General features: G+C 37.4%; 2 protein-coding genes across 5 annotated transcripts in view; one reads left to right on the forward strand and one right to left on the reverse strand.

Moving 5' to 3' along the window:
• The window catches only part of LOC135685518 (uncharacterized), a 68,727-nt gene that overhangs the window by 1,571 nt on the left and 51,589 nt on the right, over window positions 1–15,567 (reverse strand). Inside the window, exons 1-5 of one of the 4 annotated variants that reach the window (XM_065201491.2) lie at window positions 6,084–6,196; window positions 5,478–5,670; window positions 2,457–2,699; window positions 892–1,133; window positions 192–259 (exon numbers count right to left, since the gene is read on the reverse strand). In XM_065201491.2, coding sequence (XP_065057563.2) covers window positions 192–259; window positions 892–1,133; window positions 2,457–2,699; window positions 5,478–5,648 — 724 coding nt within the window. In that variant the 5' untranslated portion in view covers window positions 5,649–5,670; window positions 6,084–6,196. Of the gene's footprint in view, window positions 1–191; window positions 260–891; window positions 1,134–2,456; window positions 2,700–5,477; window positions 5,671–5,917; window positions 6,197–15,567 lie in introns of those variants that run through there. The other 3 variants (XM_065201493.2, XM_065201492.2, XM_065201489.2) reach the window with 3 other exon arrangements.
• LOC148958474 (uncharacterized) lies at window positions 9,498–13,852 on the forward strand. Its single transcript, XM_089112751.1, has one exon. It carries the CDS (start codon window positions 9,923–9,925, stop codon window positions 10,886–10,888), a length of 966 nt encoding a protein of 321 aa, XP_088968877.1. The 5' UTR covers window positions 9,498–9,922; the 3' UTR covers window positions 10,889–13,852.

A 15,567-nucleotide genomic window follows, 5' to 3' on the forward strand; every position in this document is an offset into this window, starting at 1 on the left:
ATAGTAGCTTCTCTCTCAACAACCACGTGGTTACAAGCTACGATTGCCTGTGTTCACTTAAACTCAAGTCCAAAGAACGCAAGATAGTGATTCAAGAAAGAGAGTTTGCAAATAGCAGGAAGACATATTCCCGACCATCTATTAAAGCTTATTCGATAATCTTATTCGTTCAAGATTTTCAAAAAACTTACCAACTTTGAAGGGACCTTTGTGTACAGTCAATGGCATAACCTGGACTACTTTCTCTTCTTTAACTCCTCTAAAAAGGAAATTGAAGATAGAATTCACATAATAGTTATGTTACTAAGGTCTAAGGAATATTATACAAGATAACAAATCACAACTTCTTATGTGAGTTACAAAAACGGTCATTAAAGAACACACTTGTCTTTCTATTTGGATCAGTAAATTTGTAAAATGAGAAATTCAAAGCAATAACTGATAAGTAGGAGGTTGAAGATTGGAAATGCCTATAAATCCCGACTTATGGACTGAACGAAAAAATGGAGAAATCAGGTCATCGAGATGTCGACAGAAATAATTCTAAACATCAGTATATATCAAGTTACGTTTTACATACTATTTACAGAAAAAATAAAAAAGACCTTGAGAGTATAATCCTTACAACGATTGGGATTGGCTCTAAAAAATATGGATTATAGCATGAAGGCTTTAAAATAGAAAAATATGACCCGTGCATTAAGATTGTAGCTATGATACAATTGAATTGCATTTGTCTGCTCAAAACTTTCATTGCAGGAAAACGGCCTACAAAATGTAACAATATTCCAATACCAAAAGCTCCTTACGACTTTCTCCGTAAAAAGGTAAACATTTAGGGGAAAAAGCTTTTCAACTGTATGAAAAATAATTAAATCAGCATGTACGTACTTTAGACACTTTTTATAGCACAAGTATGGTACACCCGTAAACAAACACAAAGGGAAGCAAACAATCCAGCAGGCGATTTGCGGTGTAGTTTGGCAAGTGAAGTTAGTATCAGCCCAATTCGGAGCACCAACACCATGAGTTAGGAATATATCGCAACCCCAAACTTGCGTAAGTCGGTTATCTTCACCAGAAGCATGCACATTGGCATTGTAATATGCTTTCACAGACTCGCTGAAAGATATCTAAAAAGACAAGGCAACCATTACCCATAGGAACATGTATTAAGTGATGAATCAGATTGCAGCTATAAAATAAAGCTTGACAGGAGATTAAAAGTTTATTAAGCATCTCTTCCTTACCGTAACGGAGCAGTGTGGGGCCCTTATTGAAAGTAGTCTTTCGGGGCTCCTATACTGAACTAAACTTGAGTCAAGTTTTAGAGCCTAAAAACTCACCCTTTGGGGTTTTCCCGTAAAACCCAAAGAAATAGCATACAACAACAAATGAAGATATATTTTGACGTTAAGATCTTTCTAATGATCTTCATCTAAGCTTTTCCTGGATTTCCATGCAGCGTATACAGATGCAGCTTGAATGTTCATTCGAAAACATGTCTAGATATATTGAGATTAACATCTTCAAACTATTTCATTGAGGAAATCAATTAGACTTTAATCTGTTATATTCACACACAATAAATACAGCATTTTATTACGATATAGATGTGCATTAGAGGGAGACCTAATTGACATGCTATATCTTACATCATTCGCCCATTTCAATGATGCTGTGAATGCTATTAAGAAACACATGCTTCTATCAAAAACCCATATTCTCGAGAAACTTCTTGGGGGCCTCTCGGGGCCAAAATGCTTGAGGGGTCTTAGTTTTGTGTTAAAAGGTGCAAACCGTGTGTTATGAAGCCTGTCCTTGCCAAACCCCACTTGTTCCCTTTTTGAACACCAATATCGTAAAACAGCTCTCTTTCCACTACCCTTAGGCCCAGGTGAAACGTTGCTGTTCTCTTGTGTCTATTCTTATACAATTAAGTGCGATAGTAGAATGATACAAGCGCGATGTAGCTCCTAATCATTTCGCTTCTGCTTCATTTAGGAACCTTAATTCCTAGTATGGCTGTATGACCGGCCCTCTCAGTAAATCCACTTCAAGCTGAACATCTGGCTATTCTTGGCATTACTTGTTATATTGGAGACAAAACTAAGTTGTTATATTTATCAAGCAGACATGTCTGAGTAGAAATACATCTAGACATGATTGACTGCCACAGACTGAGAATAAATACCACTGCAGACATGAGATTGGAAACATACCATAACAGTTTTTCCCCAACATATATCATCAATATAACTTGAAATTTTTTTGCTTGCCATCTTCTTTAAAAATCAACTTCGGACACTTGAAATTATAAACAGTATCTTGCTAGAAATTTTTCCCAAATTATCATTGACCCGATAGAAATCATTAGGCAGATACACACTGCAAAGTGTATTAGAAAACAAATTTAACCAAGGACATGTTTAAAATACAACAGATGGAATACAAACCGTTATTCTGAAATTCTTTCCCTCGTCTAACAGCTGCTCTGCTAAAGAAAAGGCTCTATTAAGCATTCCATTAATTTCAGCGTTTCCGGTGTTGACAAGAACGATATACTCGTGCCTTAAATATGACACATTGCTTTCTGGGTCTGTTGTGTCGTCATAAGGTTTCTGGCATTTGGCTGTAGTAAACAGAGGCCTTCGCATTATAGTATCTTGTACAGCTGCAAGGTCTTCTCTACTGTTCAACTGTAAAATAATAAAAAAGTTAATCACAAAAACAGTCAATCTATAATTTGGTATGGGAAACCCATTTAACTGTCTAAATACAACAGTAACTGCATTTGAAAAACATAATCTACATTCTGTCATAACATACTACTCGCAGTATGATTAGCCTCCGAATTAAAGAATGATGTGAAATATTTAGCAAACAGGTTTTTTAAAGAAGTTTTGCTTTTTTTCAGTCCAGCTCCACCCTTTTATATATTGCAATTGAATCTCTTCAACCAACGGGTTGTTGATTTTATTTAAGTGGCAAATAATGTATGAATAGGCCTTAGTGGATCAAGCTTCATTGCAAGTAGGGCTTTTAAATTAAGAGAGATATCAAAAAAAATTTTTGTTTTCTTCAAACCAAGTTTTTTGTCATTTTTTAATGAAAAAAGGGCAACATTGGCTAAGGTTCAAATACAACAGGTAAAAGAGGGAAGCTGTCTTGTAATAACAAGGAAGAATGGAGGCAAAAGACCAGGTTAAATAAAGATGGCTTAATATGAACTGTGTTTATGCTTTTCATGTATAAAACATAATGGTTTCAAGTTTCTACTCTGAGGTTCAAACTTAATAATCTCGTTTATATATAAAAATATATTTATAATCAGAGGACAAAATTATAAAATCAGGAAAATCTGATTTATACACCGTTATCAAAAGATTTATCAAAAGATAGTGACAAGGCACTAAAATGGTTTTATTTTTAACTGTGCCAGCTAATTATTTCTCTAAAGAATAAAAATATTCCCTTTTCAGCAATTTCTCTGAATTCAAAATCCCAACCCTTATTCTCCATCATTTTTGTAGATCTTAGCCAGTATTGATTCTATGCAGGGATTGCACTATGGGGTGTCATGGGGGGCAGCTGCCCACTCCCACAAGTTCCCAATGACACCCCATTGGCAGCCCAATATAAGAAAAGAAAAAGAACTGTCTGCACTTTGAAACTGTCTAAATTAAAGTTCAGGCTGGCTTTTTGACTTTCAGTAAAACCATTAAAAGCCATTAAAACTACGAGGTTGGGTTGTTCTTAATTTTATCTTAGATCATAAGGGTGTTAGCAGTGCAATTGCTAAATATTGTCCTTAAGGGGGATGTTCAGGCAATTAAAGGTTCTAGCAAAAAATGTCGCCCAGCTCAATGATATATTAGGAATCTAGGCTTTATAGGGGCCTTATAAAGTAATTAATTCAATCTTTAAGAATGGAGTTAATAAAACATATCAAAAGTATGTCAAGAATAGTGAAACATTTAAAACAACTGGAAGAAAATGGCTCCTAGTCTCTTCTGGTGTATTGCCCCAGGGCTTGTGATTTAAATCCATACCCATTTTCACTGTCAACAAGATATTTCCAAGATATTCAGTCAAAGCGGGCCAAGATGCTTGATCTTTTTAAAAAAAACATCGACAAAGCAAGATCATACTGTCTTTGGCAGAAACAAAGCAATTAATGGCTCAAACTTGCTTAGCCGGTGAAAGATGTACTGTACAAGAGTCTACTAGCTAGGAACATCAAAAAAATTGCATATCAATTTTTTGTAATTTGAAACGCTTTATGAAATTGTCAGTTTGAAGAATGTATACATGACTTGATTGATGGATAAAAACATTTTTTTCATTCATTTTCAAAACATTTTAAGATTTAAAGAAACTGTAAAGGGGATTCCATATGTCAGCATTTTTATAGTCATCAACAATTGAATTTTTCTAATACTGTCGGCACATTTTGGTTGGGTTTTTAGCGCCACCCCTGATCCTATGGCAGCTGCAATTGCTAGAATTTTTTGTAAAATTAGGAGTGCGCTCTTACACATCTGAGTGATAAGCATTGTTTTGGCATGGTTTTGGGTGTGGCTTAAATGCTCAGTTTTTTAAAGATGGAAAAATGATTTTCTAAATTTTTTGCAAAATATATTGATAAAAGTGTGTCATTCTAAATCGGGTTATCCTCTTGAGATCAGGGCTGCCAAAAAAGTTTCTGAATACTAGAGCAAAACTGAAAGATGGGGCCCTGTGAGAAAAGAGGGCAGAATTCGTTTGTGATCACACTCTAAAGTTTAGCTTAAAATAAATTTCAAAATAATTCTTGCAGTCATTTTCTTGCAATCATTTACCATTTTTAGGCTCTTTTGAGGCCCCCTAGACCTAAAGACCTGGGGCAATGTGCCCCCTGTCCCCCTCTTCATTGACCATCTTGCAATTATCAATTAGGTTCATTATGTTTTTGACCTTTTTACAAAATCTTTCTCACATTATTCTTTTCCTTGCTAAACCAAAAGGAATTTGAATAACAGCCACTGATGATAGTTATAGGGAAGCTTCGTTTCAATTTTCAATCATTGGATTTCTCCGTGAAGGAAAATTTATAAAAACTGGATAAATGCCGAAGAAAAACATGGAAAACTCAAGAATTTAGTGCAAACTCTTGCACTGTCATGTTGTACACTCCTCAGATCTTGTTGAAAACTGCCATAAGATCCAGACCGGGATCTCAGGGGTACAAGATATGCTATTTTCTCAACTGATCACTTATTCTTTCAGCAAAATCTTGAATGTGTAACTTCTTTACTTTCCACTCACATAATATGTGATCTTTATTTAATTCTTTTTTATGAGTTTTCTGCTCAGGGCTTGAGGGAGAAATAAACACTTATTCAGATTTCAGAGATTTGAAATCTTCATAAGGAAAATGAGTTCATAGATCAGGAAGAAACCAGACAATAAAACTGCAAGCATGATACAAAACTTACTACAAAAGTTGTGTCTGTTCCTTGAAAATCGTCGTCATTCACCAAAACAGTGAATTCGTCATCCACATTGGATCGTTTGCCACCAACATCTCGCCAACCATTTGGTGAACTTCTCTGAAATTCAGATTTTTCCATAATACACATGACACCTGTTTCCATTCGTGCAGCCATCCTGTTCTGAATGCTTGCAGAGCTGTTGAGGCATATGTTAATAAATGAAATACCCGTCAGTTTAAATGATTGACAGAAATTTCTTTAATTAAACCGAATATTAAGTGGGTACATTTTTTTAATTTGTGCTCACAGTGGCAATTGCCAGTAGAAGTGACACGGAATAAAACGAGTGACTTGAATGGATGTAGAATATGACCTGATTGTACAAAAGAACGAAAAAACAAAGATCTGTCCTGTGGACTAATTTCAAACATAATAAGGCCCACCGAGCAAAGTTTGAGCCGCCACTGCCGATTAGTTCAAACTGAATTTGGACAGGCCGACAGAATTAAATGATTAAATAATAAATAATTAAATTATGACAGTAAAATTATTATGAGATTACCCCAAAAATAAGTTACATTAAGAATGTCAGCCAGTCAGGCTGCTCACCTGAACAACTTTCACTTTTCTCTTCCTAGTTTAGTTTGTCAGGGAGGCTCCTCCTCAGTTGATTGGAGCAGGGTTGGAATGTCAGAGGTCAGGTCAGTTCATATAGTGGAAACCTGCATATAAGTACCTGTTTTTATAAGAACCTTGAGGCTAAAATTTTTATTTTTTAAACCCCATAATTAAGAACCCCCAAGAGGCTGAAATTTGGAAAGGTTCTTATATATATATAAGAAGAATGGTTTTCAGAGTGGTATTTTTACACCCTATTCACATTGGCAAATGAAACCAGCTTAAAGGTAAACCAGATTTTGGTAGGTTGCATTCTATTTGGACAATCTAACAACACAAAATCGTTTGACTGCTTGAAATTTAACATAAAAAACAAAGCTGGTTTAGGTGTGTCTGTTAGAATTCTTGCGGTGGAAAACATTGTTTGTGTGTGCAAAGCCTGTACGTATATAAGACCTTGTTGAAAACCTTTTAAACTGGAATCTAGAATAGCAGCCTGTTAATTAAGAATCTATTCAGGCTGCCAGAAAAAAACCTAGGTTCTTTTATGCGGGTTTCTACTGTATGGAATGGAGGGTTTCTCCAACTTTTTTGCGATTGAAAACACTTTCATAAGATCAGTTGGAATTTTATATCTTGCATGGATACCTTCCAGCAATGTCCTCAATGTATTCACGGTGCAAAAGAGGAGACAAGCCCTTCGTTGCGGGTCCACTATAAGGAGTACGATATCCACGTAACTAGCCACTGAAAATGACTAGTAATTTACGTAAATGCAAGAACAACTGAGCCAGGGGGTGGTGGCGATAGTGGCCTCCCTTGCCTTCGCGAAATTGTGCATTTTTCTTCGTTTTACTATCATTTTGCATGGCACTTTTCCCCCGTTGCCCCCTTCGAGTGCAGGCTTCATTGCGTAAAGGTCGTTTCAAAATCATAGGATTACATCATAAAAGCACGCCGCCAAAATTTTACCCCCAAATTTACCCTTCCGAGAACAGGGAAGATTAGCCCCCTTTCAATTCCCCGTGGCACTGATATTGCAACAAACCCGTTTCGAAGGTTTTATTGTTGTACACTCATCTTATGTACGAAATTTGCAAAGAAGAAAAGGTACCAAGGACGCCGAAACGACCAAGAGGCAAAGGGCATTTGAAAAATAATTCCCAGCTTCTAATTATTCTTTTGTAACTGTCATTTTATTTCAATTTCCTATATGCATCTACTCTTTGATTATTAGAAAAGGAAGATTTCAAGAGAGCTTTCTTCGAAAAAGGCACATTGCCCCTCACCCCTGCGTCCGCCAGCAAAGGTGTATTTCAGCTTTGTATATGAAGCAAATTCATATTCATCTGCATATGTACCAAAGCTGCTGCCTTTTATATTTTTCTAGAATAAGCATATTTTCTGTCAGTTTAGAGATTCCAAGTGTTCCAAAAGTCTTGTAATCCAGTTATGTCATTCTATTGCCTCCAACGAATTTGGATAGGTCTTAAAAAGTTGGTCCAGACTGCAAGGCAAGGGGACTCTGGGGGCTGAGCCCCTTGTTAATGCTAACTGAAAGCCCCCATATACTTTTACTATAGTTTTGTGCAGATTCCCGATACTGCGTTAACATGAAGCTGCGTTTGCACGATTTCGGATAAATCACGCCCTAGCCCCGTTTCAGGGTCATTGCACATGCGCATTCTCACTTGAAGCCCTGGCGGGAAGTTCAAGGTTTATGGGGTCACTTGTTGGGGAGACGAGTTTAAATTCCTATTGTTTACGGCAAATGTAGTAAAGTTTTAGCAATCCATTTGTCTGAACCAATGAGAACGTGCATCATATGAGCATGCGCATTTGGGCGAAAGCAAAAGTTTGCATGTAATGGCGCTTCAATGATGATTAAATGGAATTTAATCCGAGTTAATTTCACGAAGAGCATTTGAGCATTAACTAAATAGCTTGAGATTGTTGTTATTACTTATTCGTTATGTTTTCTTGTGCCATGCTATGCTTCCTCGCGTTTTTCTTGTATCTGCTTTACCAGTTTATGGGTAATGTCTTTCGGCCTTCAGTGAATTTGATTGGATAAGACTAGGGTAAGATGTGTATTTCGCGGCGTTTTCATTCCCTTGGGTAATCTAGAGGTATTTAAGGTTTTGGCATAGCGTGGGTCTCACCTTGCTTGGCGAAGCCACTATACAACTAGGCTGTTTTATTGTATTTTCCCAGCCCTCCCTCCCTCATTTTGTTTCTTTATGCAAAATGCCTTTTCAGTATAGCTTTGCGTGTTGAGTTTCTTTTATGGCATCGTTAAAACCTCTCATACCTTTAGGCATTTTCTATGCTTTTTAGCGTTTTCTGATGCTATTAGGTAGGACTGGTGAATCGGCTATTAGTGGGGAAAAGAGGTTTTTTCCTGTACATTCCCTCCGAATTATCAATCATATTTGGGGGGTTATTGTGTAACTTCCTTTAGTAACCCTTTTATGGTAGGTTGAGCGATTGGCGCTGATGCACCAACGGCTCAACTCGCTCTCGATGATGTGGGAACGTAGCCTCATGACTAACCTTCTGATATCTATGGCAGTTTTTCTAAGGGAGCTTTATGCCCTTTATATTGCATTGGTATTTCATTCCCGAGTAAGTAGATCAATAGTATCTAAGCAATATATCATGGTTGCTAATGTCAACCAGAATTTCATTCTCGCTCTTTTCATTACACTCTTTTCTCTAAATTTTCTTTCTCTTTTGATTCGATTCAGGCTGATCCCTATAAGTTCCACGAATGTTCATATCACAGAATTTATATCATACGGCGTGAATATGACAGACCTTGACTTTAACTGCGCGTGTGAATATGATGCAAAATTTTGAAAAGTTAACGATCGTTCTCTTTCGTCTCTCTAACAATCAAAGACAGTGTGAATACTGTTCCTATTACGCATGTGCCATGACCCTGCAACACTGATTGGTTTAAGACGGTATTGTTTCGAAACAAAGGACTAAAGTTCGTCTCCCGATCCCGAACAAGTATCGGATTACTATTCATTCGCCACTGCGCATGTTGCCTGTAAGTGCAAAACTTTTCATTCGATTCGAGCACTGCTTTCTTCTCCAAGCCTTTCTTTTTCGATATTAGGTTACACATCGTGGTATTTTGTATAAAATAAGAATAACTTGCCAGAATTCTACAATTTACCAAAGAACAACACCCAACCATAAGCGAAAAACACCTTTGATAACAAACACGCCGCAATGTGATTTCGAAAAAAAAACTTATCTAATTTAATTCCTACTAACTACTCAGACGTTTTTATTTTTTCTGTTAACTTGAGTAGAACGTTTGCAATTACAAAGGAAAATAGACCGCAAGTTCAGAATGTATCAATAACCCACAACACTATCAATTGTTACTTTCAATTGTTAATTGTTAGGGGCTAGAAGGGAATGTTGTGTCTCAAGTTACGGGCCTATAACACAGGCAAGCTACGGGAAACTTGGCCGGAAGTAAGAAAGCATACGTTTTGTTTGTACTTGGTATAGATTGCCCACTTGTGACACGGAATTTCTGGTTTCTTGCAGTTTTGATTGGCGTGACGATCCATTCGATTCAAGTAAAGAACTGGAAGGAAACGTGTCTTTGAAACCAGTAACGGGAAACTGGCATATCATATTGGTAAAGTGAGCACTAAATAGCATATTGCAAAACATAGGACACCCTACGGTGGAGTCTGTGAACAGGATAGACATAAAGTAAAGTCTCTGTAAGCTAACTCTACCAAAGAGACGCTTCAACGCAACTTGTCGCCAAAATAACACACCTAGAGGATAGTTCATTAGTCCAAATGGAAAACAACCCTGAAATGGCAACGCACGACAGCAGCCTGCGCTTCAGGAAGGCTACAGCATCTGATTTGGAGGGAATTGCGTCTATATCTGTAGGAATTAATGAGAAATCAGATTCTCTTGTGTATCTTTTTCCTAAATGGCTAAACGATGAGAGATGGCATCTTTTTATTGCAGAAGACCCAAGTGGGAAGCTGGTTGGGTTTATATCAATGAATATCACTGACAATGGAAGAAGTGCCATCATTAGATCCTCTAGGGTTGACATCACACATCGAGGAAGAGGAGTGTACAGAAGTTTGCTTGATTTTACATTGAAATCAATCAGAGAATTGCTTCCAAATCTAAGCAATATCTTGCGATACAGGCGCGGTAAAGCAGATAATTATGTATGTTTGGCAAAGGTTACCAAATTGTCATTGGCGTGTAATCTGACTACAAAGGAACAGTTAGTCAGCAAACTACAAGAAGGAGCACAATTCACAACATGGCAAGAGTTTCAGGATCTGTACAGCCAAAGCCAGTTGATAAGAAACATGTTTCCTTCTGACTACCTTCGAGTAAACGCTGAGTTGTTCAACCTCAGCATAAGCATGAACTGGGAGTATCTGAAAACCAGGGATGATCTTTTACTTTTATTGACAAGAAAGCAAAATGTCATTGGGGACAAATTAGGAGCATTCTCAGTGTGGGAAACTGTCATTCGAACGACAAATCAAGGAGAAAAATACTTTGGTGTGGATATCTATGGGTCTGACCCAGAATCGATCTTGGACCATGTTCTTCGAGGGATGCAGGTGGTTTTTGACAAAATTGGTGGAACTTTCAATGTTGGTTTCTGGGTGGCAGAAGAGAACGCCAACTACTGCCTTGAATTGTTCCAAAAATTCCCATTTTGCGGAATTGTGGAAAATTATAATTTTCATTTTTTGAAAAGGGACCTGGTATTGCAAGCAAATGACTGAACCGGCTAAACTCTGCCTGTTTTATTCATTAATGAATCTGGGTAAACACCTGGAATGGGGTGAAAAGATATTAATAACATATTGTTGCTTTTAAGTTTAGGGAACAGTTAGCATTTTGTCATTTTCTTATGATTTTTCTGTTTATTGTAACCTCACAGATAATTTAAATTGTGGTCTATATAGCATAGCATTGAAAACCTACAATCAAATGACAAAAAGAAACCAAAATCTAAATACCCTAAACCCTGAATCCCTACCCTCGCTATATAAGCCTGAAGCTTGATTAAGCCCCCAACCCTTAAGTAAAAATTGTTAATGAGCCCACATCTGTGAAAAAGTCCCCACCTCTTGCAAGAACCGATAATTATCAGGTTATTTAATGATATAAGAACCGATAATTATCAGGTTATTTTTTCAGTAATTAGCCCCCTCCCTCCTTCCCTCCTTCCCCATTTATGTGACGTTTTCATTTCATCTTCATCTCATTTTCAATTTTTTAGGCATGGTAGCCCCTCAGTTAGAGAAAAACTGATTTACAGGGGGGCATGCATTTAAATATCATTTGAGTTTAAATAATTATCATCAGTGGCGGCTCGTGGCATACATTTTTGGTGGGGCTGATGACGTAATATTCGAAATCTAAAGCCATAGACACGGAACGCCAAGAATAATAAAAAGCCTTTCCATTCTTTACTACCTCTAATAAACAAGGCTGTCATCATTTGAAAGTTTCGATTGAAAAAAAAACAAGTGCCACTATTAATCATGTATAATTTTCAATAAGCAAAATAAAAAGCTATATGAAATGTTGATGTGCTCAACTTTATTTATTCAAGTCCGCTGGACAGCTTCTCTCTTCACAAAAAGTTCGTGGGTGATGTCCAAAAAAACATAGACAACTTGAAGATGGCCAACCCATAGACAATATTCTTTGCATTGCATATCATGGCAATCAAACAATTTTTAAAGAACAGAAAGTTCAAACGGTTATTTGATTAATTTTCATATGCCGTGAAGCCAAGTTGTTCCAGTTGTAAGCCTGCATTGGAAATATGCTTTATTATGCCATTAGAAGGCCTACGGCCTAGCCTTCCCATTAAAAGCTTATTTCAAGATCGGCAAAATTAATTCTGATAAAGATCTAACTTGTATGCTTTATTTCAAAGTTTTAAAGCTGAAAATGCGAGTCATCGAATACACGCTACTCTGCTGCGTTCCACTTCAAGAGCAACATTGCCTATCACATCACAACAACAAAATTTCAGCTACCGTTGAATTGAATTGCTTGGGGCTAGTTTCAACTAGCCCCAAAGGAATGCAGATTCGAGCAGAATTGGCCAATCAGAGGGCAATCATCAATTGAATAGTCGAGTATGAGAGGCACTTGATTGGTGCATTCTCTGCTGGTTTGGGGCTAGCCCCAAAAGCTCGGGAGATGGTTTCTGATACGCGTGTTTGTTCAGTTTTCAAAAGAACCGCGGACAGTGGGACCTAAACAAACTAGACAAACAGTGAAACTCGAAGCAACGAAATTAGTGAACAGTGCTAAATTAATAATGGACGTTGATTTTATTTACGTTTATAAATCTAAAACTTATTTTTGGAAATCTTTGGTGGGGCTGAGCCCCAATACACGAGCCCCCACTGAAAATCTCATCAAGCGATCAGCGGAAATCTCAGCAAGAAATTATGCAAATATTCTGGTAAAGATTCTAGGAATGTCATGAAGAAATGAATATATGCTATCTTGTGAAGAATTTTTGTTGTAGAGAGAGATATATCCAACTCTTGATGATATTTTAAAGTCTTCATAAGATTCTATACCGTCTTAAAATTTTGGCCCTTTTGAAACCCCATATTCTCAGATTAATGCTGCTATCAATGCTGATTTAGCTGCTTTGATATTGTGGCTACAAGGAAACAAATTATTTTTAGATGTTGCAAAAAACGAAGGCATGATTATTGGAGGCCGAGGTAATTTGATAAAACGAAGTTCACCTGACTCAGTTAAACCACTTAAATCAAAATGGGTGAAAACACCAAATACTTTGGTGTTCAAGTAGATCAGCAAGATGGTAATCCCAACTAATCTCAACGATAAGTAAGGTTTCAAAAGGTATTGGGACCTTAGGGTACTCTGAAAGATTTGTGCCTGTATCAACTGTTAAACAAATGTATAACAGCCTTGTAGAGCTCTACCCTAGATATTGCTGCTCTGTTTAGGGTAATGTTGCTGAAACCTCTCAACAAAAATTACAAAAGTTACAAAACCGTGCAGCCTGAACAGTTACAGGATATCGATATGATCAATCAGCTTTGCCAATCAGTCGTGCGCTTGGATGGCCCACAGTCAGGAAGTTACTTGATCTTGAAATCCCTGGTTTTCAAACCTCTGAAAGGTGAGGCGCCGTCCTATATGAGTGACCTATTTACTAGGGCTAGCGAAACAACCTCTAGCGTACTGCGGAATTCTAAAATTAAATTAAGAACTACAAAGTTAAGGTCATTTCAGTTAAGGTCAAAAGCTGGTCAGAGTCAAACAGCCCTAAGGACATTTGAGCGAGGTATAATAAATTCCAGCATTGCATGAGTCGCAATAGTTTTTTTAAATGTTAATTTTTCAAATCTTGTTTCTTTAAATCTCATTGCATTATTTTGTATTTATTATAAATATTTAAACTTAAATGAGATTTTCAAACTGAACTTTGTCCTAATCAGCATGTTCACAGAATGGTCCGCAAATTGTGAGCCCGCAACATGCAAACGAGGCTTTTACTCAAACGAGACCCAAAGATGACGTTTGTGTTGCCAGAGATCGTGGGTGCGATGCAATCACCGCGTACCATTCAGCACCAGATTCATCCCCAGATTCATCCCCAGATTCATCCCCAGATTCATCCCCAGATTCATCCCCAGATTCATCCCCAGATTCATCCCCAGATTCATCCCCAGATTCATCCCCAGATTCATCCCCAGATTCATCCCCAGATTCATCCCCAGATTCATCCCAAGATTGACAATGATTGGCAAGAAAATATGTTATTTCCAGAATTTCCTTTCTATTTCCACTCGATAAAAGTTTTTTCTTGCCAATTTATTTTTGATGTTCTTAGCGGGCCTAGGCATGCGTATTTTCCATCCCCAGATTCATCCCCAGATTCGCGTTTTGTATAATATGGGTCGAAAAACAGCATGAGATGTGTCAAAATGACAATAATTCGAGAGAATGTGTAGCAATATGCGGTTCTCCGTCAATTTCTACTAGATAAATGTCACTTTTCTACCACTTTGTTTCCAATGTTGTTTGTTGGCCTAGGCAGTACTTTTCATCCCCAGATTCGCGGCCATAGGGATAACAAGAACAATTTCAAAAAGTGAAACAAGTTCTCTTGGTTCAAGAGAACAATTTCATTAATAAAAATATGATAAAGCATTCAAGCCTTCAAGAAGCTTTTGTGATTTTGTTATAGCGTTGGCCCCTATAACTGAAAGTTTGGCTCCCGGCTAGCCCCATCCCCTAGATTTTTAAGGCTAGATTCGCCACTGGTTTGCAAAACTACTTTGCACTGCAAAACGAATTGATTTTATCAACTTTTCATCTGTCTCAAGAACTATCTATAATTGAAAACAAGCTAGATATTTTACAAATGCTTCAGAAAAACAGAGTAGCAAAGAGAGGGAAGCAAATCTAATCGAGTTAACCCAATTTCCCTATCACGCCCACTTTCAACCCATTCAAAATGACAAAGGTTAGTAAGCTTTTCTCGACTCTCCTGTAAATGCGTGAGACATAGCCCATAATCAAGTCCAACATCACCACGATTGTGTTCTTTGGAAAAAGCACAAAGTGACGCACTAGATGTCAACACTTGAATTCGAATTTTGAAAAACGCTGTTTGAAGCAGAAAACCCACTCCGGAAAATGATCCGCGGATCGGATCAGATCGTGTTATTCTTTGGATCCGCGGATCGTTTCAGATTGGAATCATCTCCACGGGATTCTTGCCTGACGCAAGTGCCCTATTGTTTAAAAAGTTCTAATTCGATTTTGATCAAAAGAAAACTACTGTACCGGAACGGTTAAAAAAAAGTTGAAATGATTTTAACTTTTTTTTCGATCCGTTTCGATCCGTCGCGGATCAGTCGTGTGACCATTTTTGCATCCAAAGCGCTTGCGCAACACAAAATCTGATCCAATCCGCGGATCATTTTCCGGAGTGGGTTTTCGGCTTGACGCAGTGTAATTTAGTTTCACAGTAAGAGCAATGCTTTTATGTGGTGTTAGTACTCTTTTTCAAACTCTTGCTGAAATTCTTTTTCTTACATTGATCAAGAAGCACTCCGAAGAAAAAGGCGAGTTTTGTAAGATTTTACGTGTGATCACATCATACACTCGACTTGAATCATGCCATGCTAATACAAAAGGCAAATTAACAAAGCATCTAACAGCGTGACTCAATAAAATAAAAGGCGTTGAAAGCACTATTTAAAATACGTAAAGCGTTAACAAATGGTTCAACAATCCGTTAAAAACCCTAAAAGCAGCTAAATAGAAAACAAAAGACGTAAGCATAGTTTCCCAACATGTGGCAAGCAAGGAATTAGGCATAAAGATCATTTGGCTACCGCATCTTTAGGCCTTTAGAACAAATCATACAAGGAAATTTGTGTCCAGTTCG

This window comes from Rhopilema esculentum, chromosome 15 (genome assembly GCF_057945365.1).
Source record: "Rhopilema esculentum isolate cy_ngs chromosome 15, ASM5794536v1, whole genome shotgun sequence".
Taxonomy (NCBI): domain Eukaryota; kingdom Metazoa; phylum Cnidaria; class Scyphozoa; order Rhizostomeae; family Rhizostomatidae; genus Rhopilema; species Rhopilema esculentum.